Source organism: Dioscorea cayenensis, chromosome 20, assembly GCF_009730915.1.
Source record: "Dioscorea cayenensis subsp. rotundata cultivar TDr96_F1 chromosome 20, TDr96_F1_v2_PseudoChromosome.rev07_lg8_w22 25.fasta, whole genome shotgun sequence".
NCBI lineage: Eukaryota > Viridiplantae > Streptophyta > Magnoliopsida > Dioscoreales > Dioscoreaceae > Dioscorea > Dioscorea cayenensis.
In genome coordinates, this window is record NC_052490.1 from 1,598,145 (window position 1) to 1,626,002 (window position 27,858).

A 27,858-nucleotide genomic window follows, 5' to 3' on the forward strand; every position below is an offset into this window, starting at 1 on the left:
AATATATATATATATATTAAAAAAACAAATGAGAGAAAAAATTAGATGGGCGGCATGTGTGGCGGGGATGGCAAAACCAAAAAGTAAAAAGCTTCCTTCTTGAAAATTGAACATCGTTTTTTTTTTTTATAAAAAAAAATCAGATGTAATTACATATAATAAGAAAATAATATTTTGCATATATGTATATCTGAATCTAATGTATTGTCAAGTCATTTATATCTAGTGTTGTCCACTACCACAAGCTAGCCCTTCAATTTTTTTTTTTAATTTTATGTTTTTTTAATTAATGAACCTCCATGAATAAAAAAATAAAATAAATACATATACAAATATGATAGTAATATTTAAATAATTTAAATAAAAACTATAATGTTATGGCTTGCACTTAATTTGGTGATTAATCAAATTAAGTTGCCTATTTATCCTCTGGGGTGTAAGAGGAATCAAAGCCAACATGGTTCTCTTACCTTAGACTGGAGTTATCACCCAATTATCTATTAATTGGCGTCAACTTCTAGCTCTTGCTCGGTGTCGAGGGCCGTTGTTGTGCTCATCATGTTATCGGTAAAGAAAAGTCACTCGCTTATGGACTTCTGATAAGTGTCTAAATGTAGATGTTTTCATATATATATCGTATTCACTTTGCATGTATTTTGTGAGGTTTGATGCCCGTTTTATGCTTAATCGTCTACTATTTGCTTTGTAGGGCATAAGGAAGCCATGGAGAACAGAAAGATATCATTTGGGCGAAAAGAGAAGAAAACAAGAATTTAATACTACCCCATACTACCCAGTATGGGGGCCGTATGCACTGTAGCAGTGGAATGATTCAGAGTGTCTGCCCAGATTTCCATACTACCCAGTATACGGGGCCGTATGGAGGCCGTATGCACCCGGCATGGAACGCGAATCTAGGTTTTTTGAGTGCTATATGACCCCCATACGACCCCCATACGACCTGTATGACTCGGGGAGTATATATACTAACCTTTAGGGCAGAAAAGGGACCTTTTGTTAGACCTTTTTCTGGGCATATTTTGGGGAGACATTGGAGAGGTTTGTGGCGACCTTGGGGAGGAGAAGAAGGGCAAGGAAGCTAGAAGATCATCCAAGCCCAAGGTCCAAGACTCTCAAGGCAAGAAGACAACTTCATTCAAGGGGAGATCTACCACGATTTGAAGGAAGGAGACCCGCGGCTAGAGGAAGCATCATTGGGCACTCCTTTGGCGGGGAAAGCGTCATTTGGCATATTCTTCACCTCCTCCACCATTTCATCTAGGGAGTGTCATTTATGCTTTTGTTTCATGTTTTGCTTGTTTGTATTGCTTGTTGTAGGATGATGACACACTAGACCCCCAAGGCCACCGGATATTGGTGAACCTTGGGGGGTTTTATCATGTATGTTGGATGATAACTTGTTAATTCCATGTTTGGGTAATTTTGAGATTTAATCCATTGTTTTCATGCTAAGTGCTACACTAAGGAGAAATCCGTAGCTCTTTTATGAGTGATGCATGTAGATGTGACTTGCTCGCATGTATTAGATCATGAATGGATTAAAAGGGGATACTTGTACCATCACGCCGAGAAATTGGGTGTTTGGTAGCCCTCCATATAGGTTTAATCCGAAGAAGAGTAGGTTTACTCCTAAGTGAGATTTCCTCGTACTTAATACAATCGTAGGGATATAGATTTGGGAGAAATTCCTATCTATGTTCGTATGGGATTAGGGTTCAATCACGAGAAATTGGGGTTGTTCTAATCTTGGAATCTCATGGTCCATTTTACACTTGCATCTTTAGATCATCATCCATGTTGCATGATAACCCCTCAAGGGGATCCACATCCATAGGCCTTTGCATTTCATTGATTCTCTTGCTTGCTTATTGCGTGTTCTCTTTAATTTATTGGCAAATATCATTTTAGCTTTAATTACATTTAGTAGAGTAAAATCCATCGCTTGAGATCTTAGGCTAGATAATAGCTCAAGAAAGAGTAATAGGAGATCCTTAGCCTGGTGGAATACGATCCTCGTGTCTTCACACGAGGTATTACTTGGCGATCCCGTACACTTGCGGGGAAGCAATCAAATTCCCATCTCTGCTTTTAATTGTCGAATTTGTGCACACTTCCAATCATCTGTGCAAACTTGAATTTCAATGTTTGGCGCCGACCATTGTGAACGTGTTGTGTCCAACATGTTTCCATTTGCACTGAAAGTCTACTGGCACGCTACTGTAGACATAGGGCATGCAAAAATATCCTTTACAATTAATGAAATAATAGGATACGGATTTCCATTTCCTTGCCACCAGTGAAGAATGTCGAAGGTCATATCTACATTCATATCTTCAGAGAACCGAAAGGTAGTGTTCAAGTACAGATTGACCTCATTGTACTGTGACCCCTAGGCTTCTTCTTTGCTTGCTTTTGCCAAAATGATTCTCACCCGCTACAGCTGGACTGTCCTATCACCTCAGTTGTAACCTGTGGAATTACATGGCCATAATGAGAGTAATAGCTCTCATATAATTCAAAAAGTTGTGACTTAACATTACCCCCAATTGCACTAACATCTATAAAGATGTCCGACTCCGATGCATACCATAGGGTCTCTAACTCACTCATGGACCATGATTGAGAATCCTGACCTCCATTGAACCCTAAGAACTTATAATAAGCTTCTAAATATGTAGATAAACCTTCTAATTTCTGTCGAGGATCTAAAACAAATGCAACTAAAGCAATATGAGGTATATCTCTATAATAGCTCAACCACTTAGCCTTTATGTCCATAAGACCCATAATTAATTGAGCATCTAATCTAAACTTCCACAATTGTTCAGCAATGTCAACGGCGCCATATAAGAATAAATGTGCAGTGGGAAAATAAATTTATGAAAATAAATTTGTACATGTATTTAACACAGAAAGTAAATCCATAACTCTAGTAGCAATATTCCATTGATATTCAAATAAACTAAAACCAGGTAAAGCTTCATTAACAAAAGTAGTCAACAATGTTTTATAAGGAAATGTTGCATTAAGAAGTCGATAAGTAGAGTTCCATCTAATCTTAACATCTTTCGGGAACTTTTTTTGCTCTCATGTTATTTGCTCTACAATAACGAGACCATTGTTTCATGAGAGTCATGTTCCTTCCTATATATGATACCACATTCCTAATTGATCCTACAAATTATTTTAGGGACTCTAGCCCGGTTTGCACACATAAGTTCAATATATAACAAGCACATCTAATATGAAAATATTTGCCCCCACATGAAGGTCTCAAATATTCTTCTAAAGGTCTAATTGAGGCAGTATTAGCAGAAGAATTATCAAACAAAATTGAAAAAAATCTTAAAAGTTAAGCCATATTCTTCAATGATTCCACAAATCATTCTATAAATGTTATCAACGGTATGAGCCTCATTGAATACCCTAAAAGCAATGACTCACTTTTGCATATTCCACGAGTCATCAATCCAATGTGTTGTAATACCCATAAAAGAATTTTCATGGCATATATCAGTCCATATATCAGAACATAAAGAAATAGAAGAAGTAGTAGTGCGAAAATACTCACAGAGTTGTTCTTTATCGTGTTTGTAATGTTTGAAAATTGTTCTTTAAATAGTCCTCCTTGAAACATTTTTGCATGCCGGTTGTAATGTCTCATTGATGCATTCTTGCACTTGCCATTGCTCAGCAAAGTTGAATGGTAAGTGCTCCACAGAAATTGTCTCCGCGATTTTATCCCTATATCTTGGTTGAGAAAATGTAAATAAAGAAGAGTGAGAACCTGTACCTTCATCTAAGGCAAATTGGATTTGAGATTGTGTCTGAGGATGTCCTAATTTGCCGGGATGTTTTTTTTTTCATATGTCTAGTAAATGTGCCATACCCTCCTCCCTTCCCACGCTTAAATTCAGAATTACAATAATTACATTTAGCATGGGTTACAGTACCATTATTATTATACATTTTTGTAAAATGCACTTTAAAAATGCCGGATTTAAGGGTAGATTCTTTTGTGGGATTTGTTTCTCAGGACTCTGAAGGCAAAGTAGATGGTGTTAGCTCCTCTGCCGGACTTTCATATTCTTGCCATTCATTGCTCTCTTGGGTAAGTAATGAGGCTGAACCAACGTCACTCTTTCCCTTCGAGCTTCTACCACGTGATGGCATTTTTTTTTTCTAAAGTTGATAAAAAAAAATCAATCAAAAACTAAAATAATAGGTAAATAAAATAATTAAAAATTTAAAATAACAATTATAACAAAATTATATAAATTGCCAAAATAACAAACATAATAATAAAAGACACATTGCGAATCATTATAAGAACAATTAAATAACAAAACGAAATAATTAAAACAATTCTAAATAAGTAAACAATATTAAAGATATAAACTTTAAAAGGTTCAAATGATGCTAATTCAACACAAGCAAAATTAAGTATCAAACAAAAAATAATTTAAACATTAAACATCATTTATTAAACATTAAATTAAAATAATGCTAGTATAAAAAGTAAATTAACACTAAATCAAATAACGAGCAAAATACAAAAGCAATCACATTAAATCATTTTAGAATAATTAAAAATTAAAATAATTAATCATTGCAAGTAAAATTGAAGTAATTAGATAAATTTACTAAACAAAATACTTATTAGCATGCAATTCATTAAAAAAAATATAAAATAAAAAATCTAACCTTAATAATTTTTAATTGGAGAAGTTTTCCCGTAGAAAAGAGAGATTATGAACAATCAAAAAAATAACTTGATACTTTGAATCGTTTGATAAAATTAAAAAAAAAAATGAGAGCTTGTATGGAAAGTTATTGGTGCCGTAAAGTATCTTATATAGAGGAAGAATGAAACAAACTAAAAATTAAAAATGATTTGAATTAATCAAGGTTGTCAGACCCGGCCCGGGCAATGACCCGGCTAAGCCCAGGGGTCAGGGGTCAATGGGTTCGACCGGGTTGAACCGGGGTTGAACCGGAGTCAATAATTAAATATAAAAAATATAATAATAATTAATAATAAGCAAATATAATATTAAACCCATAATTATATTATAAAAACATACTCAAATTTGATATGTAAATTGATAAATGACCTTATATACAGTAGAGTTTTCTAATTATGTCATTTATTTTTACATTTTTTAAATATTTACAAATTTAATATATTAATATATAATTATCGAACTTCTCTCGATGTTATTTATTTATTTATTTGTTTATTGGTTGATTTTGTTAAAATAAATAAGAAATTTAATTCACTAATTCTTATATCTCTCAATTGAGTTTTTATTTTGTTTTAAATTTTCTTATATTTTTTATTTAATTAAAATACTTTAATTTTATATTTTTATAATAAAATTACACTCATTTATTGTTTTATTTTCTTAATAAATTAAATTTTTAGAAAGTATTTACATAACACATTAATATATTTTATTTTTAAATGTTAATTTTTGTTGGTATGTTTATGATATATATATATATATATTTATTTATTGTAATTCTATTTATTGATTATAAATTATAAATTAATATTAATAAATATACACGATTTTGTGATTTTTAATGAGAAAATAATAATAAATTATTAAATAATATAAAAAAAATTAAACATTGTGACCCGATTGACCCGACCGAGTCAACCGGTTTCCGGTTGAACCGCCCGGGTCACCGGGTTAACACCGGGTTTTTTAATACCCGGGTCAATGGGGTATACCCGAGCCGGCCACATGGCCGGTTCCCGGTTTTTCCGGTTGAACCGGCCGGGCCGGTCCAGGTCTGACCACCTTGGAATTAATAATAAAAAAGATAAAGTTGTCAGTGAGCAGTTACTTCATTTAAGATTATCAAAGCAAGTTGGGTATTTTTTAATATATATTTTTTAAAATAAATAGTTATTATATTTATAGTTGTTTAGAAGAGTTGGTCTTCGTTATTAATAGTTTTTTAAAAATGCATATTAATGGCAATGGAGTGTTTGATAGTGACTCAGTGGTCACATGTTTATTGTGGAATATTTTTTTTATGTTTAAAAAAAATTAAAAAATAAGTAATAATTAAATGATTTTTGTTAAATACATTTTAAAAATATCTTAATAAATATTGAGACAAATTAAAATAATTTATACTAACTAAATATAAATTAAAAACCTGCATTTAATTTATTTCCTAATAAACCTAATTAAATTAAATTATTTGGATATTTTTTAATATAAAAGAAATCAAAATTCATATAATCCTTCCACTTTAAATCAAAGTTGACAAGCAAAATTTATACATCTTTAAAAAAATAATAATATATTATTTATTATTATGTTATCAACATAATCCAAAAGCATTAAGGTTTTTTTTATGTATGAAATTAAACAATGGATTAGAGATAGATTTCAAATCTTTAAATGTTTTGATGATGAATATTTTATTTATTGTAATTATTAATAATATTTATATATTTTTAATTTTTATTATAGAATTTATTATTTAATAAAATTAATTATTTAAAAATTATCATAATTTTTCTACGATCTCATTTTTATTAAAATTTGGTCTAACTCATCATGTTATTGGTGAAAAAATAACTAACTCCTTAACTCTGTTATTTATTGTCTAATTTAAACACAATTCTAATCCTCATAAGAACTTGTATTTGGATGGACATCAATCATCCATTGCTTATTATATATTCCACATCCCTACGACTAGATTTCCACGGATCAACTGGATGATGTTTGTCAACGAGTGTTGGGTTCGATCCTAACCAAATAACAATTTTTTAAAAAAATTTCTAAAATACTTAAATTAATAGAAAACCCGTCGGGTTGGTTGCGATCCGGCGGGTTAGCCCGCGGATAACGGGTTAAAAAAATGCATACGGGCCCGCTATAGTGCGGGTCGATTACGGGTCATTGACTCGATTTGTCAGGTCAACTAACTTTGGCGGGTTTAAGCTGGCGAGTTTGGGCCGAGCCAAAAGAGCGGCCCGCGCCCCCTTCTCTTCTGATATAATCTAGACTATCACACTAGTACCCAAAACCATTGCCAAAAATCACTAGTGTTACCCAAAACCATTGTCCAAAATAATAATCAGACTATCGCACTAGTGGTACTCAAAACCATTGCCCAAAATAATAATAATAATAATAATAATAATAATAATAATAATAATTCAGGGAATTCTATTTAAAAAAAAAATGCATTACTCAATTTGGTAGAACATACACTTCACTTTTTTTCATATGTAACATCATCTAAAGAAAAAGCTTGAGGGAAACAGATTCTAGAATTTGATTTTGTAGCAAATTATCAAATAGAGAAGAATGATGCTACAAGAAGATTTTGATTTTCTTTGAAACATCAAGTGCCTAAATTGGTTATGGGGCCTTTGAACCAATGCCTAGCGCTGATAATCCATGATGAAACAGTGAGAATGAGTAGACCTCCCACAGCAACTGGTGTATAATTTAGGGTGTCCTTTGTGACTGGATATTGAACAGGAAGTGAGAACATAACTGTGATGGTTGCTACCCAAAGAACAGCAATCCAGCCAACTAGAACTCCATAGCGGCCGAGGTTGAATGGCCCTGGAATGAAGGTCCCTTCGAGCAAGAGTCACCAAAGAAGATCGGTAGAGCATAAGCAATGTATAGCCCAATGGTAGCTATTGATACCATGGCTTGGAATGCTACCAAGCTTTCCAAGTGACTGATGACCAACCAGAATATACGACAAATGAGATGAAGCAATCAATAGTGTTAGAAATCTATATGAGATTGAAATCGCAATTGAAAAGGTAACTGTGTTCTAAACAACAAAGAGAAATTAGCAAAATCAGGTTCAATCTATCCAATTGAAAACTTTTCATGTTGGTTTTGACTATTCAAATATCTTTCTTTTTATGGACATTTTGGTAAAAGTAGAAAAGCAAGAATGTGAATGCATTACCGTCAATGCCATGCAAAAATGATATGAACACAGAAAGCCAAACTGCATTTATTGGGACTTCGTTCTTGTTCACTTTGTGCCACTGTGCTGACAATGGCATTGCTCCATCTCTTGAAAATGCGTATGCCATCCTGAATTTTGCATGAGGTTAAATGAAGTCACTTAATATCCATTGTGAAGGGCCACACTTTGTAAAAGGAAACAGATTAAGAGCGAATTACAGCACATACCAAAGATATGGTGCTTAGGAGTGAATGAATTGTGCAAAAATGATATGTAACGTTATTAGCTTGTACCTTGAGTTGCTCGTCACAGAACTCATACCACAGAAGAATATTGCAACAGCAATAATTCCCAAACAAATTATCCCACCAACTCCATTTCCATATCTGCTCTTAAAGACCTGATAAAATACCTCAGCAATTGCATATCCTCCAGCATCATTGTCCAAATTCAAAAGTTCAGGAATGTTTGTAACAGCAAATGTGATGCCAAGCAAATAGCCCCAACCGACAATTATTGATATGCCGATGGCACTGATAATTCCTTTTGGTCCATTCATATCCGCATTTTTAGTTTCCTCTGTCTGAATTAGAAGTTCATAAGGACAAATTTAAGGGCTAAATTCATCATGTTTACTTACTGAAGTAGACTTAAATACAAATAGTAGTTAACTATAGCATGGTCAGATTATAAGGAAAAGATCCTGTTACTAACGCAAACACTTTCAACCATCATCATAATATAACTTTGATAAATATCCAAATAAGAATATTTACCATATGAGCAGATGCATCATATCCAGTCAATGTATATTGGCTCATTAGAAGGCCCAAAACAAAAATGTAAACCTTGCTATGAATTCCAGCATCATTATCAGTGTTGAAATGAGTGAATACAAATTCTTCACTGGCCTTTTTAGTTGCAACAGTGGGTATGAGGATCATAAGGACAAATACACCTGCACAAACCAATTTAAAAGGATTTTATATATGTTTTAGGTCAAAAGATGGTGATGCTCAGGAAATTGAGGAAATAAAAACTACTCACCTAACAGATTCCATGCAGCAGCAAGCTGTCCAAAGAATGATAACCATGAAATAGGCAGGCTATTTAAAATGGCATGGACAAGTAGAATTCCTCCATGGAAAGCAATAACGACATATTTTGAAGCAAGGTAACCTCCTCCATTGTTTCCTCCTGTGCTAAGCAGGATAATTACTTGAATTAGCTGTGCCAGTGAGAAATCTACACTGGTAGTGACAGCCCACTGCAGGATTCACACATTTAAAAGCTTAGGAAAGGAAAAAAAAAACAGATAATTGACAGCAGCTGTCGTATTTTTTCTCATTTATGGATAACAAAAGGATCTGAACCTCAAATCAGTACGGAATTTATATTACCTGACCGACAATATTAAACCTGCATAAGAGTTAAATAATAATGATTAGAAATACTAAAAAGGTGAGTGTAAACTAGCAGAGCAGGAGCGTACATTTGGGTTGTGTGTGTGTGTGTGACTAATTTAATAGAAAAAACAAAAAAAAACAGAACACACAAGTGTCGTGACTTCGTCCTATTCAGACCATAATAATGTTAGATCAACTGCTGCTCCTAATTGATCTTAACATGAACATGAGAAGACAAGCAGAAACATCTAATCCTCTTCAAAAATTCACTGATTTGGGTTTTTAATATTTTTTTACCGGACCTCTCAGGTCGAGTTCGCAGAGCACAAACAAGTGATTCAACAAGAAACTTTGTACGGCCAAGTGGATAAATGAACTTGATAAACTGGGCTATTGCCAGCTTTATATATGCCACGCAGAGCTTTTTTTATTTTTTTTAATTTTTTTATTTTAACATCTTTCAAATGATTGATGTGACCTCACATGGAAAGTACACGGTCGCCGGAACAAAAAATGACCACAGTTACCATTTGACATGCACAATGCAACATGAAAAGGGTCAAAACAAGGATGAGTCAAGCAAGCAGAAGGTTTCAGGTTCAAAAAGAGATGTGCTGAATCAAAGCTTTCTTCTAAATACATGCATATCTCTCAATTGTCCCAGCTTTAAAATTATGAAGACAATAATGCAAAGCAAATGGTAGTTGAAATAATGAAAGGGTCAATCTTGAGAAAAGAACTGCTCTTATGTGTACTTCACCAAATTGGTTGTAAGAACAACCTAATCACAAATCTATAAATGATGAAGTGTAGTCAAAGCAATCATGCTTCACCAAATTTCAAACTGGAAGCAATAAATTCACAATCCATATGTCAAATGCGCTGTCCACACAGATTCAATTAGGGATCAAACACAGAATGAAAAGCATTGATATATGAAAATTGAAAAATCAATCCAGGTCAAAAGCAAGAGCAAAGAAAAGGGTAAATCCATACCACCCAGTCATCCAAGAAGCAAAGGGCGCCCATTTCTTGCCGGAAAGCCTAGCACTCCAGTAATAGAGACCACCAGAAGTAGGGAAAGAAGAGCAGATCTCCGCCATGGATAAACCAACAGACATGGTGAAAAAAGCAGCGACAAACCATCCATAGGTCATCACTATCGGCCCTCCATACTTGAGCCCCGTGTTGTACAACGTAGTTATCCCTGTGAGCACAGAGATGATGGAGAAGGAGAAGGCGAAGTTGGACAACACCCCTGCCATTAATTCACTCAAAAAAACTCAAACAATACTCTACAAAAATCGAAGAAATTGGAGGAAGATCCTAACGAGAGATCACGCTTGAGCTCTTGCTTGTATCCGAGCTCATGGAGGCGAGCATGGCCGGAATCCATACCGGCGCCGTCGTTGCCATTGACGCCGGAAACCATAGCTCTTGTCTAGCTCTCCGATTAAACTCGAAGAAATGAAAAACATATAAATATATATAGAGAAAATAAAATGTGAATGAATGCTCGAACTAGCGAAGGAAGCTCAAGTTGACTAACCGTTCAAAAGCTTTTATCACTTTTATTTTATATATATATATATATTTATTTATTTATTGGGTGGTTAATAACCACATGAGATATTGATGATTTTTAGTTCTTGAGTATATGAAATTTTAAATTTATTTATTTAAATAAAAAAAAATTAGAAATAATAAACAAAGAATATTGTATTGCAATGTAATATTATTACACTATCACTACATGTGTAAAAGTCCTCCCAAAACATAGACATCACATATATTCTTTTCACTTCCGGGTTTGTCAGTTCATGAAAGCCAATGAATGGTTTGAGTATTAAGAAAAGTCAAGGATTAGATGGTTCAGACGGAAAAGCAAAGATATGACCTCTTTTAATGTCCTTTTTTATTATTTTTTTAATAGTATTATTTTTAATGGGCAACAACATGAAGATGCTTTTTGATACTTCGAGTTTGGTGGAAACGGAATCAGGACAAAAGATAAGAAATTTATTTATGAGATTGCAAGAATCCGACTTACCAAATCAATATTGATATAGAAATATATTTTTTCTTTTATTATTTGATTTGTGAAGAAAAAAAATATTATATATCTTTTATAAAAAAATATTAATATATCAAAGGACATGTGGTTATGATTGATTGGGAGTGTGATTGAGATTAATTGCATTTTGGCTGAGAAGGGAAACAGATTTTTGGAGTGGCCCACAAACCAGCCCAAATGAGGTTGGCAAGTCGGCAGTCATAAAGGTCTTTCAAGCATGCAAAATTTTGCTCATTTAAGGTGGAGGTTTATTGTTTGAACACTTCAACCTTTAAAATTTAAAAATTTTTATTACATTAGTCTTTTATTTTTAGTTCCCATTCATTTTCTATTCATATTGGATAGAAAAAAATACTGGTTTTTTCACAAACACCAATCATAACTTTTTTAGTTTAGAAGGCAAAGGAAGATTTAATGGAACTATTTTAAAAGCCACTTATCAACACATGAATAGGCGTGAGTTAACCAAGTCAAGCTTAAACACCAATTGGGTGATTGCCAATCTCGAGCTCAAAGCTTGAGCTCGGCTAATATGAATCACTCTTTGTTTGGCTCAATTGTATCAATCTTACGCTTGAGCTAAAGCTCACCTTTTAATATGAGATTCATGAAATTATTGGAGTTTATGACAAATGCGAGCTCACGTTTATTTAGTTTCTAATGACTAACTTGAGTTTTAAAAGGTTTAGTTAATTTAAGTTTTACTAAAATATGATTTATATATATGGTTTTTGATTCTATAAAAGACACCTTCTATGCAAAACTTTGTTTACGTGAAGCAATAGGGTAGTGCATCTAGTGTAAAGGGTGTGGTGGTGTGTTCACTAATCCATCAGGGTATCAGAAGTTTGTCCCACTAAGTGCTTGTTTTCTCTTTGAGTATGTTTGTGTGTGATTAATAAAGTTATCAATTACCTCCCCATCTCTCCATTTCTTCTTCCATTCTAACAAGAGGTATCACTAGCCCTAATATGTCAGTGTGTTCATTAACCACAGGTCCCACTTTCTTTTTTCCCAACAAGTGGGATTAGAGAGACGTTGTTCTACTGACACTAATAATTTTTGTGACAAAAGAGGATTTTGTATAGTGTGTAGTTCCTTTGATTCGATGGTCATTATTATCATTGGAACATATTGATGCATAACTTCTTTGAAGTTTAAAGAGTATTAACAAAGTTATTTTTTGATGGAGTTCTAAAAAATAGTCACTAGTACCTCAGTCCCTGAAATAAAGAAATTGCTAAAACAAAAAATTTGATGTTGAAGGATCTCAAGATAAAAATTTATCTATTTCAACAATTGATCACAGGATCTTGGAAACTTTTCTTTACAAGAAAGTTCAAGGTGGATATGAGACTCCATTAAAAAGAAACATCAAGGTCAACAAGCGCAAATAGGTTGTTTCTCTTGGGTGATAATGGTTATTGGTAAAGTACAAATTTATGGAGATAAGACCAATGATATTACTATCATTTAAAAAAAAAACTTTGATCCTTGAGACTAAAATTTAACTTTATTACTTGTGTTATAGAGGAATTTAAAGATACCTATATATTTCCACCCAATAAACTACAAAGCTCATAATTGGTGTATGAACAGAAGTTCAAACAACCAAATACAGAGGAACAAGCACTAAAGGCCTTAATAAAGAATAACTCAATAGTGAAAGAAGATAAAGGTCGAGGCAAAGACAAAGGTAAAGGTAGAGGAAGTAATGATCATAGCAATCAACAAAAACACTACCAACTCTAAGAAAATCAATTTCAAGGAAACTAAAAAGGACGAGGAGGCCATTACTCAACAACTCATAGATAAATGCATCATTTAATTCGAATGTTGAATGCTACAAATGTCATAAATATGCCATTATCAATCAGAATATCGAACTAATTTGAATAAACAAAATGAAGAAGAGGAGTCTTTTTTATTGATAAAGTATGTGAAAGGGGAAACATAACAAAACATGTGTGGAGAGAAGTGTGCATTACAAAATCAATTGACATTGCAAGATAATACAAGAAAATGATTTGCCAATTTTAATAAGAAAAGAGTTTATAATGCTCACGAAAATAATAACATCCATAGTCAAAAAATTATGAGCCAAAGATCCAGTATTTTAATTATAAAAGATTTGGACATTACAAGTCTAAATATAGGAGCAAGAAAAGGGACAAAGGCAATTAATATACTAATATTACAAGAACATCTAATGGCAGAGATGAAGTTGAGGATGCTGTATATGTTGCTCACTTATGAGGTAGCAATGGAGGATGAACAACATGTCTAGTTTGTATACTCATGTTGCAACAATCACATGTGTGGATGGAAGGAGTTGTTCTTAATATTGGATGATACTATCAGATTAGAAGTTAAGGTTAGAAACAATCCAAATATTTAAGTTATGGGCAAAAGTAACATCATTATTGTAATGGAGGATAGGTTAAGTGGTGTATATGTTTCTAATGTTTATTATGTTCTTAAACTTTACCAAAATCTTCTTAGTATGGGATAGTTGTCTAATTGAGGCTATGATATGCAAATTAAATTGAGAATTTGCATTATCATAAATCATCAACATAACTTAACTATGAAGTAACAATGCCATCTAATGGTCTTTCTTTCTACATATCAAGTATGCTACTTCTTGCCCAAACCCTTGCAAAATTTTATACATGTTGTTTAGAGATGAGAATTTTGATCACTTAAAGTTGCACAAGAATATGGCATCAAATTTATCTCATATATCTTTAGATGTGAGTAAAATTATTAAAAGGCTTCTTTAATTAGTCGTCCAAGATTTCTATAAGATTTTTGGTGAAATAGCTTTTTATAATTAACAAAATTAGATGCAAAGAAGACAAAATCTATAATGCTCTAAGTTTTGCGACCTATTAATATTATTCTTAAAGAAGGCCATTACCGTAGCTTTATAGTTGGTACTATAACACTGATGTTGTGGATTAGTATTGTAGGCTAGAGGGTGTAATGTATCTTCTTTGGCTTCTAATTAAGGGGAAAACAGGAAAAGGTCTAAGAGGCTGCAATGAGATGAATGGATACATATTTATGCTTTCAAGCATGGCATTAATGTAATTTTTTTATCATTTAGAGAAACACAAATGTTTGAACATTCAAATATGAAGATGATAATGTTGCTTGCAAGGCTTTAAGAGGTGTATTTAAAATTATATTTTAAGCTAGAACTAGAATCTTGAGTTAAGTTAAGTAGGGTGTTAACAAGCCATGTGCAAAGGAATGATGGATCTAGTGGTGCTGTCAAGGACGTTGGGTATAAGAATGATGGTGAGTTTAGTGGGTAGCACTCTTGAGTTTCGAAAAATTACATTCAACTTTAAGGAAAGAATGGATGAGAATGGATACAGTTGGAAGAATGTCTCTAAGGGGACAAAGGACTTCTATTGGAATGAATTTTAGGTATAGTTAAATAATACTTAAAGTGAATTTGTTTTCTTATATTTGTAATCTTATTGAATTTCTAAATCCTTAACATGATTTCTAGGATGTTGGAAAAATAAATAATTGATGCTGTTTGTGAGGGTAAATAAATTGAAAAGTTAATTTTTTACTAAATTATTAATTGTTTAGGTTCAATTTCAGCAACCTAGATATTATCTATTAGTAGGTTTTATGTCATCTACATCTCACAAATATTATTGCTTAGTTAATACTTAAATTGGTTATCTTTAGTGAATTTGTAAATCCTTGTCATGGTTGCTTGGATGTGGGCAAACCACGTAATTGATATTGCTTGTGGAACTAAATAAATTGAAAAGTCAATATTTTTTTGAATTATTAATTATATAGTGTCATTTTCACTAATCTAGAGCTTATTTGTTAGTATTTCACTATAATTATAATTAGCAAAACATTAGTAGTTATAATACAAAACATGCTGGTTATAATGATGATAGCAATCCCACTAACCTAGAACTTTTTTTGTTCGTATTTTAATTCACTTGTCCTTGGATAGTTCTTTTCATAGACATCTCACCAATATTGTTGCTTAGTTTGCTCTTAAATTTGTAATTTTATATTCATAATCTTTAGTAAATTTGTAAATTCTAGTTATGTTACTAGGATGATGGCAAAATAAATAATTGATGTTGCTTGTGGGGCTAACTAAATTGATTTGATATTTTATGCAAATATATTTTTATTGATTATATAAATAATTGATGTTGCTTGTGGGGCTAACTAAATTTTACTAACCTAGAACTTATTGGTTAGTATTTTAAATCCACAATTATACATAATATGTAGCTTTGTTTATGTTAAACTATAGAAATTCGTTGTATGGGATGAGTCAGTGTCATCAGCTATCAAGATGGCAAGGTAGTGTAAAACTGAGGAACGGTATAGATCATTGATGTGTAGTTTGAGAAAGGGGAAAGATAATGTATTAATTATGAGAATATGTTATTAGGCTAGTGAATGATGTGTTAGTTAGAAGAAAATATTGGGGTTTAGAGAAGATGAATGTAGTATTATGCAGAGAGGGCGCAAGGGTTTGCTATGTGTGGGCTGGTAGTGTAGATAACAACATTTATCTTCTTATGTTCAAAATGGAACATAATGCAAAATATATAGAGTGCATGTAACCCAACACTCTTAATTACTTTGTGATCACAGTATCACATTTTCACAATAGTACACTTTTTGTACATAATAGCATGCTAACATTCTTACTACTCCTTGACTTTTTTAACCTATACCAACTTGTCATAGGTCGACTATAATTGCAGTATGTGATACATTGGTGTAGTTCCTTAGTTGTCTCATGCTATGGTGTGGCTTCCAATTCATTCTAGCATTCCCCCTTAGGTTGGAAACTACCCACTCCTAGCATGCCACACATATACTCATGCTTCTTGATTGGTAGTGACTTAGTTAGGATGTTTGCAGCTTGTGCATTTGTCCCTCAATATTCTAAAACCAATGATACCTTTAACAATTAAGCTTCTTATAAAATGGAACCGAATATCGATATGCTTGGCCTCTAGTGTAGATAGCTGTCGCTACATCCTATTTCTTTGAACTCCAAGCTATAGCACCCAAGACTAAGTTAAATACCAAGCAAGTAGTGATTCATCCATCATCTAGAGATCCTCCCCAATCGCTATCCAAGAAGCCAATTAGTTTGAAGTTTTCAACATGGTCATTTTGAATTCCATAGTGTGTTATCCTGGCAACATATCGCATAATTCTTTTGACCACACTGAGGTAATGTTTAGAGGGATTGTTTAATAATCGTGAAATGATGGCAATCGAAAAATATTATGCTGAGTCGTGTATGTGATAGGTACAACAAGCCTCTAACCATTCCTCGATACTTCTTAGCATTTGTTTGCCTAGTTCCATCCTTAAATTTCAGCTTTTTCACCAACGTTCATTAGCATTGCTACTCTCTTGCGACTTTGATAAATGCTCGTGTATAAGTATTACTAAGTATACTTTTCTTACATTGAGCATCACTTTTTATAAGATTTTTATGGCTCATTCAGTGTATTTGTGTTCTTTTTGTGCATTTAGGGGTGTGGAGACAAGTTTGGAAAAAAAAGAAGCAAAAAATAGATCATGGACGCTAATTGTTGAAGAAACTCTTAGACCCGAATAAGGATTAAGGCATAAGTTGTGCTCATAGACATGTGGGTGTGTGCCAACTTCTAGAATGTTCAAGAGAATACGCAAGGTGTTGGGGGCATAAAGGCAGTCACACTCATATGTTCCCACTTGTGCAACATTATCAAGAGCTCGATCAATGTGCTAGAAAGCAAGACGGGACGTGATCTACCACATGGTTGTGTGCCCAACTTGGCGCCCTCGATGAAGAAAATGAAGTTGGGAGTACTGTAGCGAAAGGACTACAGCAAATCACTGCAGCAATTATTGTTCATAGTGCACAGGAAAACGGAGCCCAGAAATCCACAGGGCCGTGTGGAAATTCCACACGCCCGTGTGGATGCCCGATTTCAGCCCTATAAATACCACTTTAAGAGTTGGATTTGGGGATCTTCTTTCTATCTTTTGTCTATCTTTTGGGGAGAGCGCGGCTAGGGTTTGGAGAGGTTTTTGCTAGGATTTAGGAGCGGTTTTACGGCATTCGACATCGATTTCCTTTGGAGGAGAGCTATTGGAGGAGCTTTCATCGGCATTCATTCAGCGGTGTGCTCTAGAAGCTTGAGCGAAGGAGGCTTTGAGAAGATGAGGCGGCTCTTGAAGACCATGAGACACGTGACGACAAGGGGGTTATCTCTATGGGTTGCTTGCACTTATTTTTTGCTTTCATCTTGAATTTTTGTATTTCTCCATGGAGAGCTAAACCCCTAGTGGGTGCTTGGACTTGTAAACTCTAGGATGATTTTTGTTTTTATTGACTTCTATTATGTTTCCTTTAATTGATGTTTTAATAGAGTTTCAATCTTGTGTGATTATTGCTTTGATTTTTCCCTTAGAGTAAAACTAGGGTTGAGAATCTATCTAGGTAATCCTTGTGAATAAGTGACACTTCATTAGGATTAGACTTAGTAAGGTTGAAGAGGGTTGAGAGGGTGAGTCGAGATATAGCGGAACGTCCCCTTTCCCCTATGACGTGATTTATCCTACCTCTATTTTCCATGAGTTTTTTGCGGTCATGATAGGGTGAAGTGCTAAGAGACGAACTCCACTAGGGCTTAGTTGCGCGAGCAATAGAGTGAAGTGTTAAGTAATCCTTAGTGCTAGGGCTTAATTGTGATTAGGGGTCTTTCGCCTGGACCAAAGGTTTAGATCTACATTAGGGAATAGGGTTTATCACTTGGAATCCCTAGAGCTTCAAGCAGTCCCACAAAGTGTGAGGTGTTGAGAGTATCTCTTTCCGCTTAGGCATAGTGTAGATGGCTAGTCACAGTTGACCTTAGGTTTGGGATCGTGTGACTTTAGATCTCCATGACTCATTAAACTTCAATTAGGAGGCACAATATTAGTCTTGCACTTGAAACAATAGTGCTAGGGTGAGCATTGTCCGAGTGCCCCATTTTACCATCGATTATCTCTCTTTATTCCTCTTGCTTTCTCTTTTCTCTCTTTTACTTTTATTTGCATTGATATTTTGAATCAACATCACAAATTGGTTTTCACTCTAGCTAAATAGCAATACTTCTTGTTTCTGAGCATCTATGCCCTGTGGATTCGACTACCCCTTCACTAGGGTATTTTATTACTTAGACGACCTGTGCATTTGCGGCATACACACGCAAGGGGTCACTACAAGAAAAACAGGAATTCGGCACGAGTTTTGGTCAAAAAAACCGTGACAAACTGATTTTGGCACGGATTTTGGCACAGAAATATTACCGTGCCTATAGCATGCGTGATAAATATAATTTGTCACGGAATACTAAAACCGTGCCAAATTTTTGTCACGTTTTTAACTAAACCGCTGCTAATTTTGTCACAGTTTTAGGCACAGGTTTTTGGTATCATTTTTGGCACATTTTTGTTTTGTCACAGTTTTAGGCACGGTTTTTTGTCACCGTTTTTGGCATAGTTTTATTTGTCACATTTTTTGGCACGGCACCATTTTTGGCACGGTTTTGTGTTGTCACGGTTTTAGGCATGATTTTTTTGGGACCGTTGTTGGCACGATTTTGTTTTGTCACGGTTTTTAGCACGGTTTGTTTGTCACTGTTTTTGGAATGGTTTTTCTTTGTCATGATTTTTGTTACAGTTTACAGTATCAATTTTGTCACGCACGAAGATAATTTTTTTGGCACATTTTTTCAATACAATATAGTTGTTGGCACAGTTTTTGTCACGTTTTTTGCCATGGTTTTAAATTTAGTTAGGATATTGGCATGGTTTTTATCACGAAATTTGGCATAATTTTCATTAAAAAATTTATAAATGGATTTATTTAATAATAAAACCTGTATTTAATTTCATCAAAATATATATTGCAATATTTGTAAAATAAGCAAAATTGTTATTACAATCATAGCATGACAATAATAAGGTCCAATCTACATAAATCCACATAACTCTTAACATAAACCATTCATATTATAAAAAACCCTACACATCATCCTCCATGTCTTCAAGAGAATTATCGGTAGATGGAGAAATACGAACTCTCTTTGGCATTGGAGAGTGCTCATCGGCATGTGTTTGTGACTCTCTTGTTGGTGCTCGAGGGGCATGTGGCATACGAGCAAAAATAGGCATGCTAGAAAGGTCAATACCTTGGCCACAAAGTGCGGGAAGCAATGATGATTCAAATAACTCGTGACGAGTTGACTCAGCTTGTATCTGTTCATTAGCAGCATGTAACCGATCATCAGCCTCAGCACGAGCCCTATCAAGCTCTTCCTCCAATTCCTTAACTCTGTTGTGAAGTTGTTCATTTGATTCAGAAGATCCCAAGCGTGGCTTGTAAGTGGATGAAGACATTTGCTTGACAATATTACCTTTTCCTATCACTTTGTTATGACTCCCGATGGCTATCCCATCCTATAATTCATCTTGGTTAATAGAATTCTCATCTACCCCTTGACTACATATATCTACTATTGCTTTATCAAATTCCTCTTGCATCCATTAAAAAATAAACATATTATTAAATGATAGTGAGTTAAATTAGGTAACCAGTTTGAGTTTATAAACTAATTCTCAAATATTAAATGAAACTAAATAAGCATTAAAGTTTTAACAAGCTCCATATTACTGCCAGAAATGGGCTACAACAACAGCAAAAACTACTGATAAATTTTGAAGGTTTTGGCATGGTATTTAGATATAGACCATAATAATAATAATAATAATAATAATAATAATAATAATAATAATAATAATAATAACATCAACAACAACAACAACAACAACAACCAATTAGCAATAAACAATAAAAAATTCTAAAAAAAACATCAAGAAGAATAAGTTTCATATGAAGCCAAATAACACATTTGTTCTCAGAATTTATCACACAATTAACAATAAACAACAATGACTGTGATTTAATATTATAGAATATGTTAATTAAAAACTATTCATTAAAAAACTAGAGTTCTAGCGTGCTCACAAATATTCAAGCGAGTTCACTAAAATATGAATTCTAATATTTCAATTATTAAAAATAGTTAGGAAGTCATATAATATATCCTATACACTACATAAATTAGATTATCCTGATAGCCCAAATGATCACTCTTATTTAAATTCAAATTAAATAAGCATAGTCAAATTGTTATATAATTTTTCATGCAATATGGCAATCAATTGCGAGAAAAAGTAAACCAAATAAAAGGCTTATTTGTGAAGTACTTTAAAAATTAAAATTGGATTACTTGCATATAATTTTGTTTATTTTGGAATTGATTTGCTTGTTATTTAAGGTATTATTACTTTATCTCTAACTAATTGCATCTTAAAAATTTAATGTATTTTAAAATTGATTAGTTCCAAATAATAGTCAGACACAATTACTTAAAACCACAATTTAATAAACCATTAACTAAAACACAAATTGGGTTCTCTCGTTCCTTTGTTCTCCTCATCTCTAGTGAGGATTACAGTCCTCTATTTTTGTTAGTTTTACTTGTCGCTTCGCTTTTTGAATTTTTGTACTACCCTGTTTCTCTCTTTTTAATAAATTAGTGGTTTATCCACCTTATTCAAAAAAAAAAACACAAATTCGGTTGAAACTTAAATTCAAAGCTTGCTCCTATCCGTCCTTAATCATGTTTTCATAGCTCTTTTTTCTCACTGTGAATCTGCTTCCATTTTTTTCCACTCAGGCATCTCATTCCTCCATGTGTAAATGTGTTGCTTATATATAAAAGTAGGAAGCATTGCTATTACATCCCTATATGTATATATATATATATATATACATACAAGTGAAAATCTTATAAAAGCTATTGATAAGAAGTTATGTATGTGCATATATATAAAAGTAGGAAGCATTGTGATGTTTTTAGTAGCCTACACTTCCTATCAACACACAAGAAACAAGACCCAAACTACAATATGCAATCACACCAGCTAAAAAGAGCTAAATAAATAAATAAATAACAAAAACAAAACAATAAGATAAATCAAATGTTCGGTTTGCCAAATGAACAATTTATTTTCTAAGACAGTTCAATTATCAAATAATAATAAGTTTACCAAAGTGACTATATCAAATAATCTATCAATCTATGGTATGGTATACTTGTCAAAATGTATATGCATGGCTCTGATCAATAAATTAAAATTTTAAAAAAAAATCAACAATAGAAGTATATTAAACCTGAATTTCTTTCCCGACAATGGAAAATAGCAACTCGGCATAATGATAAAAGGATCACAAAATTACAAAAAATGAACAAAAAATTACAAAAAAAACTCTATTGTCATCCACACAAATAAGTAATTATAATTTAAATGGAGACAGCCTTTTTATCCTTAACCCTCCTTCCAGGCTCTCAAGAACACATACATAACTTCTTAGCAATAGCTTTTATAAGCAAATCGGTGATGGTGGTGGGTTTGAGAGCAATGTGGGAAACATAGAGCAAATAATAATAATATTAATGTCGCCCAAAAAAAAAAACAGAAAAAGAAAATTAATATGGACCCTGCTAATCCACAGTTACCACAAAAATCTGATATTATTAATCAATGGTACCAAAGTAGTTCACTAAAGGTTCTTTTACACATGAGAAAGAGAGAGAGAGAGAGAGAGAGAGAGAGAGAGGATTGCATGCCTTGTAGTTCATGTTTGATTTTAATTAAAAAGATGCACCATCATATAATGGTACCAAAGTATCTTGCAAATCTAATATTCCTATATACCTTAATCATGTTTCATATCTTAATTGGCTTTGGATAATTATCCTGTTTATATCCTATTATTAATATTATTATTGCTTTACAGGATGCATCTCGTCGGAAGGATCAAAGAAGACATGTTGGGTACTATACTATACTATACTATACAATACAATACTATACTATACTATACTATACTAAATTCCTCCATTAATCATAGTATCAAATGTTTTTCTTTCTACAGTTTAATAATAAACATTTTCTTTTATTTTTTCCATGTGCAGTTTCAAAATAAGAAGTCACACGATTGATACTCTTCTTCATCGGATATTAAGTTCATAATTGGTGAGAGCGGAGGTCTAAATCATAAGTTTATGGCGTGCTTGTGAATTAGCCATGCACTTATTAAGTCTATCTTATTTTAGAAACATTTTGTATATTATCATAGAATTTAGCTCTATGCATTTAAAGCGGTGAAATTAGTGAGAGAATAGATACTTTCTATTATTATATTTCACTTCTCATATGTTATCTATCATATAATGGTACCAAAGTATCTTGCAAATCTAATATTTCTATATGCCTTAACTTTAAGGAAATGGCACTATTTCACTAATTTTTCATGGCAACCATAGATAAATATTTACCATTTTCATGGCAACCACAAATAAATATTCCCATGAAATCATTTCTCACCTTTGTTTTCACATTATGTTCCCATAATAATCCTTTTTGTTGTTTGTTTAAATTATATTCTCATCAAAGTTTAAAAACAACCCCTACAATTCACACAAAATCTATGCCCCTAACTTTAATTTCAAATGCATTTATTCTAAGAAAGTTATCTCATACTTACAACAATTTGTGTAGCATGACCAACCTCGAGTGTGCCATCCTGTTTGTCTTGCGGATAAAGCATTCTTTCATTGTCGGCTCTCTACCTAATTCCTCCACCTAAAGAAAAACATATTAAAGAAAAGTTAAAAGTTAAGATAAATTATAAATGATAATATTAATAGTATTTATATGAATTAAAGGAATTACCAATCTAAGGTGGTGCAGCAATGCTTGATCGAGATCCACCACGATAAATAATGGTGGAGGAGCTTCCAATTTCTACGCCCTATTCGAGTTTGTTCTTTTCACTTTTTCTCTTAAAATCATCTGACTCCCAATACCTTTGTAAACCTTCCCACACTGCTAGAGCCATCCATGGAAATGGAGCCTTGTAAAGATTATGTGCAAGATACAAATGTTTCTTCAACCATTCACTCGCCTCATGATTTAAATGCCGCAAAATTGAAGATTCATGTTGCGCCTCCCACGAGTATATGCCCGTAGGAAAAAGAATGTTAACCAATTTATTGTTTCTCAAAAGTTCACATATATAATTAATAGGAATTAATGAATTTAATGGTTTAAATGATACTTACCCTAAAAAGTCGTGGAATATCCTTTGCCTCACATCGTTGGGTACTTTTCCCCATCTCGGTCCACGCCTCTTTATAGTGACCTTTGACCAATTCATGGATTGTTCTCTTAACTTCACAATCTCTTGGAAAATAATAAAAATTTAATTAAAATAGAGAACACTACTTAAAAAAAATAAACACAAAACTATAAAATTATCATAACATGGAATTTTACTTACATAATTACGCTATCTGGGATGATAACCCAGGGGGGCCAGTGCTCACAGACTCATTAGATGGCCCCTCCATTTCTATGGGTGTGTCCTCAGTAGCATGAGTAGAAGTCTCAACATATGGTCCTGGAGGGCTTTGTACAATAGGCGCAACTATTGAAGGTTGTGGAATTGGTGTCAATGGAGTCATTGTCGTTGTTACCTGAATATTTGGATGTATACAAGGAGGCATTCCCAAATCTGTAGATGTATTAGATACTACTGTGGGGTTAGCAGATGTTTGATGAATATTTGGTGTGCATCAACCCCGACCAGATGTGGATCGACCACCACGACTCGATGTTGATCGACCACTAGATCGACGCCCAGATTGACCCCGTCCTGAGGCTACCATAAATTAGTCTTGAATGGTAAAACTAAAATAACAACTTGAAAAATAATGAGATAAGTATACAAATATAAAAAGGTGGGCATTAATCTAATAATTATACAAGTTTGGAAAAAATGCGGGCATTACAAATTCTGATCAAACCTGATGTTGTGCCAAAATCTTGAAAGCGATCCATCCTTCTTTAAGTGAAAACTATCTATCCACCTACATAGAAGCACAAATGTAAATATAAATGGTTAATTTAAGTGTGTTACATCTTTACAAAGTAATTATTTCGATTGATATTGACAAGGTCCCCTTGCGTATATCCCGCAAGTGCACGGGTTTGTCGAAGTAATAATCCTAGGTGAGCGGGGTAGAATCCACAGGGAGTAGGGAGTAAAAACACTTAATTTGATTCTAAGCTATGTGGAATATCAACAGTGATAAGTGTGGAAATGATTCAATTCTCAACAATAAAATCAACAAGTGAGAGAGCAAAAGTAAAGAAGAGGGTAAGGCAATCGATAAAGATGGGGTACTCGAATAATGCTTCACCTAGGATAATCGCTTCAAGTGCAAGAACCCTCTATTATGCTTCCTAATCAATGCCATGGTGAGTCGTGGAAATCCTTACATACATAGTCCCAAATCTAAGGTCAACTATGCCTAACTCTATACATGTCCCGGAGGAGAAATCGAACAATCTCAACACCTCACACTCGCATAGAGTTGCAATGAGCTCTAGGGATTCCAAGTGATAAATCTCTTCCTAAAAAAATAGACCCTAACCCTTTGGTCCAGTGGAAGGTCCCTAGCCACAATTAAGCCCTAGATACTAAGATTCTCTCAACGCTTCACCCCATTGCACGCGCAACTAGGCCCCAGCGGAGGTTCATCCCTTATACCACTCACTCTATTATGGCCGCAAAGAACTCGAGGAACGGAGGTAGAATCTATCACGCGGAGGAAGGGGACGCTCACATGCCTCTCGACTCACTCTCTCAACCCTCTCCAACCTAGCTTTTGTCTAGCGCTCGTGGTGTGTAACTCACTCACAAGGTTACCAACAAGAACTCTCAACCCTAGTGTTACTCTAAGGGAAATGTTCATACAATCAAGCATTCAAGGTTGGAACTCACAATAAGCATCGATTTATTGAAAGCATAATAAAGAAGTTCAATGAAACGAATACATCCTAGGTTCACAATCATCCAAGTACCCACTAGGGGTTTAGCTCTCCATGGAGCTAAGTACAATCAAAAGAAATAGAATGTAAAAAGCAATGAATCCATAAAGAAACCCCCTCGATGGTCGTGTCGATGGTCTTGTGGAAAGTCCTCTACTCGTCATCCAAGGATTCCCTCGTCCGGGTATAGGATACGCCTCGGCCCGAAGCTCCCCTACCAACCTTCTTCCTAAGGAATGACGATGTCAGAGCCGTAGAACCTCTCCAAAACCTTGGCCAATACCCCTTGAAACCCTAGCCGAAGCCCTCTCGCAAGTTGGGGAAAAGATGGAGAAAAAAATACCAAAATCGGGGCTGAATCGACTTTAAATAGGGCTGGAATCGGGCGACTCCACGGGCGTGGACGCTTCACGGGCCCGTGCGGAATTTCCACACGGGCGTGGGTAATTTCCACACGCCCGTGCGGATTCTCTGAAACTGTCATTTTCGGCCGGCTGTGAACAGTAACCTGCTACAGTACTATGCCAAAAACACTCCCGAATCCACTTTTCATCGAGGTAACATAAACGGGCACACGTTTATGCCGTGGATCGCTTTGCTTCTTCAATGACGGATAAGTTGATGGAGATCTTATTCTATGTGCATAAGTTGGAATGCTTGAGTGTGACTGCCCTTGTGCGCCTCCAAATGGTTGTGCAAACTCAAATACGGGGAGGTTGGCACACACTCTAGCATCTCGCACCCGACTTATATCTTCGCATTTGAAACTTAGCAAGATTCCCTCCAAAATAGGTGCATTATGATCCACATTGGCCTATTTCCTTCATACTCGGCCTCACAACCCTAACTGCATAAAAGTAACATAAAAACACACATATTAATGTAAAAACCCGAGAAAAGTAATACTCAACATAAGGAAAGAATGCTTCGCAATCATATCGCATAAGCACTTATCAGATATTTGAAAATATTAGATTTTTTTTTTTGCGAATCTACAAAGCAAAGTTATATTCAATTCAAATGTATAATAGCCAATTTAGAAAACAAAAACATAGGTTCACATATAAAAGAGATAAAAGAAGTTCATAGTGCAAAATGTATTAAAAATCATGTTCATTATCATCATCATCATCATCATCATCATCATCATCTCATCTTCTTCTTCTTCTTCTTCTTCTTCTTCTTCTTCTTCTTCTTCTTCAGATTGTTCATTTTCTTCATCATTTGTTAATTCAAATTCATCATCCACCTCGCTCTCACCCTCTGATATGGGTTGTAACATATCAGATAAGTCAACAACAAGTTGTATGCCTTATGGGTCAAACAAATGAGGAATTTATTCCATAACATTGACGCCTGTTAAGAATTGAATTTCCTCCATTTGATATGCAGATCCATCCTTTTTTGGCCAAGTTGCCTCAACCATTCTCCTAGGTTTAGTCTTAGACATAGCCAACCAATCAAGCTTATCCCTTTTTATGCTTAGGTAGTCAACGTAGTTCACTTGAATAGCTTGTTGTGCCAACACAAATGGATCATACTTTGGATAAATCCTTTTATGATTAATATCGACCAACTTATATATGGGATGAACCTTAGTGCCATTTATTGGGTCAAACCATGTACACTAAAAAAGAAAGACATGATTCCATCTACTACTATGATACTCAAGTTGGACTATATCTTCGAGTAAACCATAGAAATTAGTAGATGAATCATTAGCATTGGTTCCTTGTACACAGACACCACTATTCATGGTGGCTTTCTCCATGCCATGTGTGATAGTATGAAAGTTATAACCATTAATAAAATATCCTGCCCATGTTGTTGCTTTCTTAGATGTACCCCAAGCCAAGCTTTTTAAAAGAGGATCAGTGACTTGATTGATCTCATTTGCAACCTACATTCCAAAAAATTCATGAAATTTTTCACTAATTTTTAATGTAGTTTCAACATATTCATATCATTACTTACAAAACTTTCAAACCACTTCGCAAAATGCTTGTCAATCGCCTTATCGATAGCATCAGTGGGGTTACCTTGCAGATAGTTGACAAATATCCTGAGAATATGCAGTGCACTAGTAGTTAAATATTTAACACATTGTATGGTTATATATTTTAATCATTGATAAAGAGCTTACTTGTAATATGGTTGTATTTCCGGGCAATTTCGTAATATCTATGTATGTGCTACATGTAGCTCATTTTCTGATAGCCACCCAATCTTTGGACGACCCTGAGCTCGACCAATGTAATTGAATATGGAGAAAGGTGGGAAAATGTCATTAGCCGCACCCTCATCATTTCGCCTCAATCTCCTCCTCCTACATTCTATGTGAGCTTCAAAGTAATGCTCTGCGAAAATGTTGATTTCCTGTGC

The 27,858-nt window shown here is 34.1% G+C and overlaps 1 protein-coding gene across 1 annotated transcript; it reads right to left on the reverse strand.

Annotated features, from left to right (window-relative positions):
- Nucleotides 1–7,221: 7,221 nt before the first annotated feature.
- LOC120251049 (amino-acid permease BAT1 homolog) lies at nucleotides 7,222–10,931 on the reverse strand. Its single transcript, XM_039259584.1, is given in 9 exon segments — nucleotides 7,222–7,637; nucleotides 7,640–7,755; nucleotides 7,998–8,114; nucleotides 8,280–8,569; nucleotides 8,763–8,944; nucleotides 9,034–9,253; nucleotides 9,387–9,405; nucleotides 10,389–10,649; nucleotides 10,724–10,931. Coding segments are annotated over 9 exon segments (1,548 nt in total). The 5' UTR covers nucleotides 10,825–10,931; the 3' UTR covers nucleotides 7,222–7,395.
- Between the last annotated feature and the right edge of the window lie 16,927 nt (nucleotides 10,932–27,858).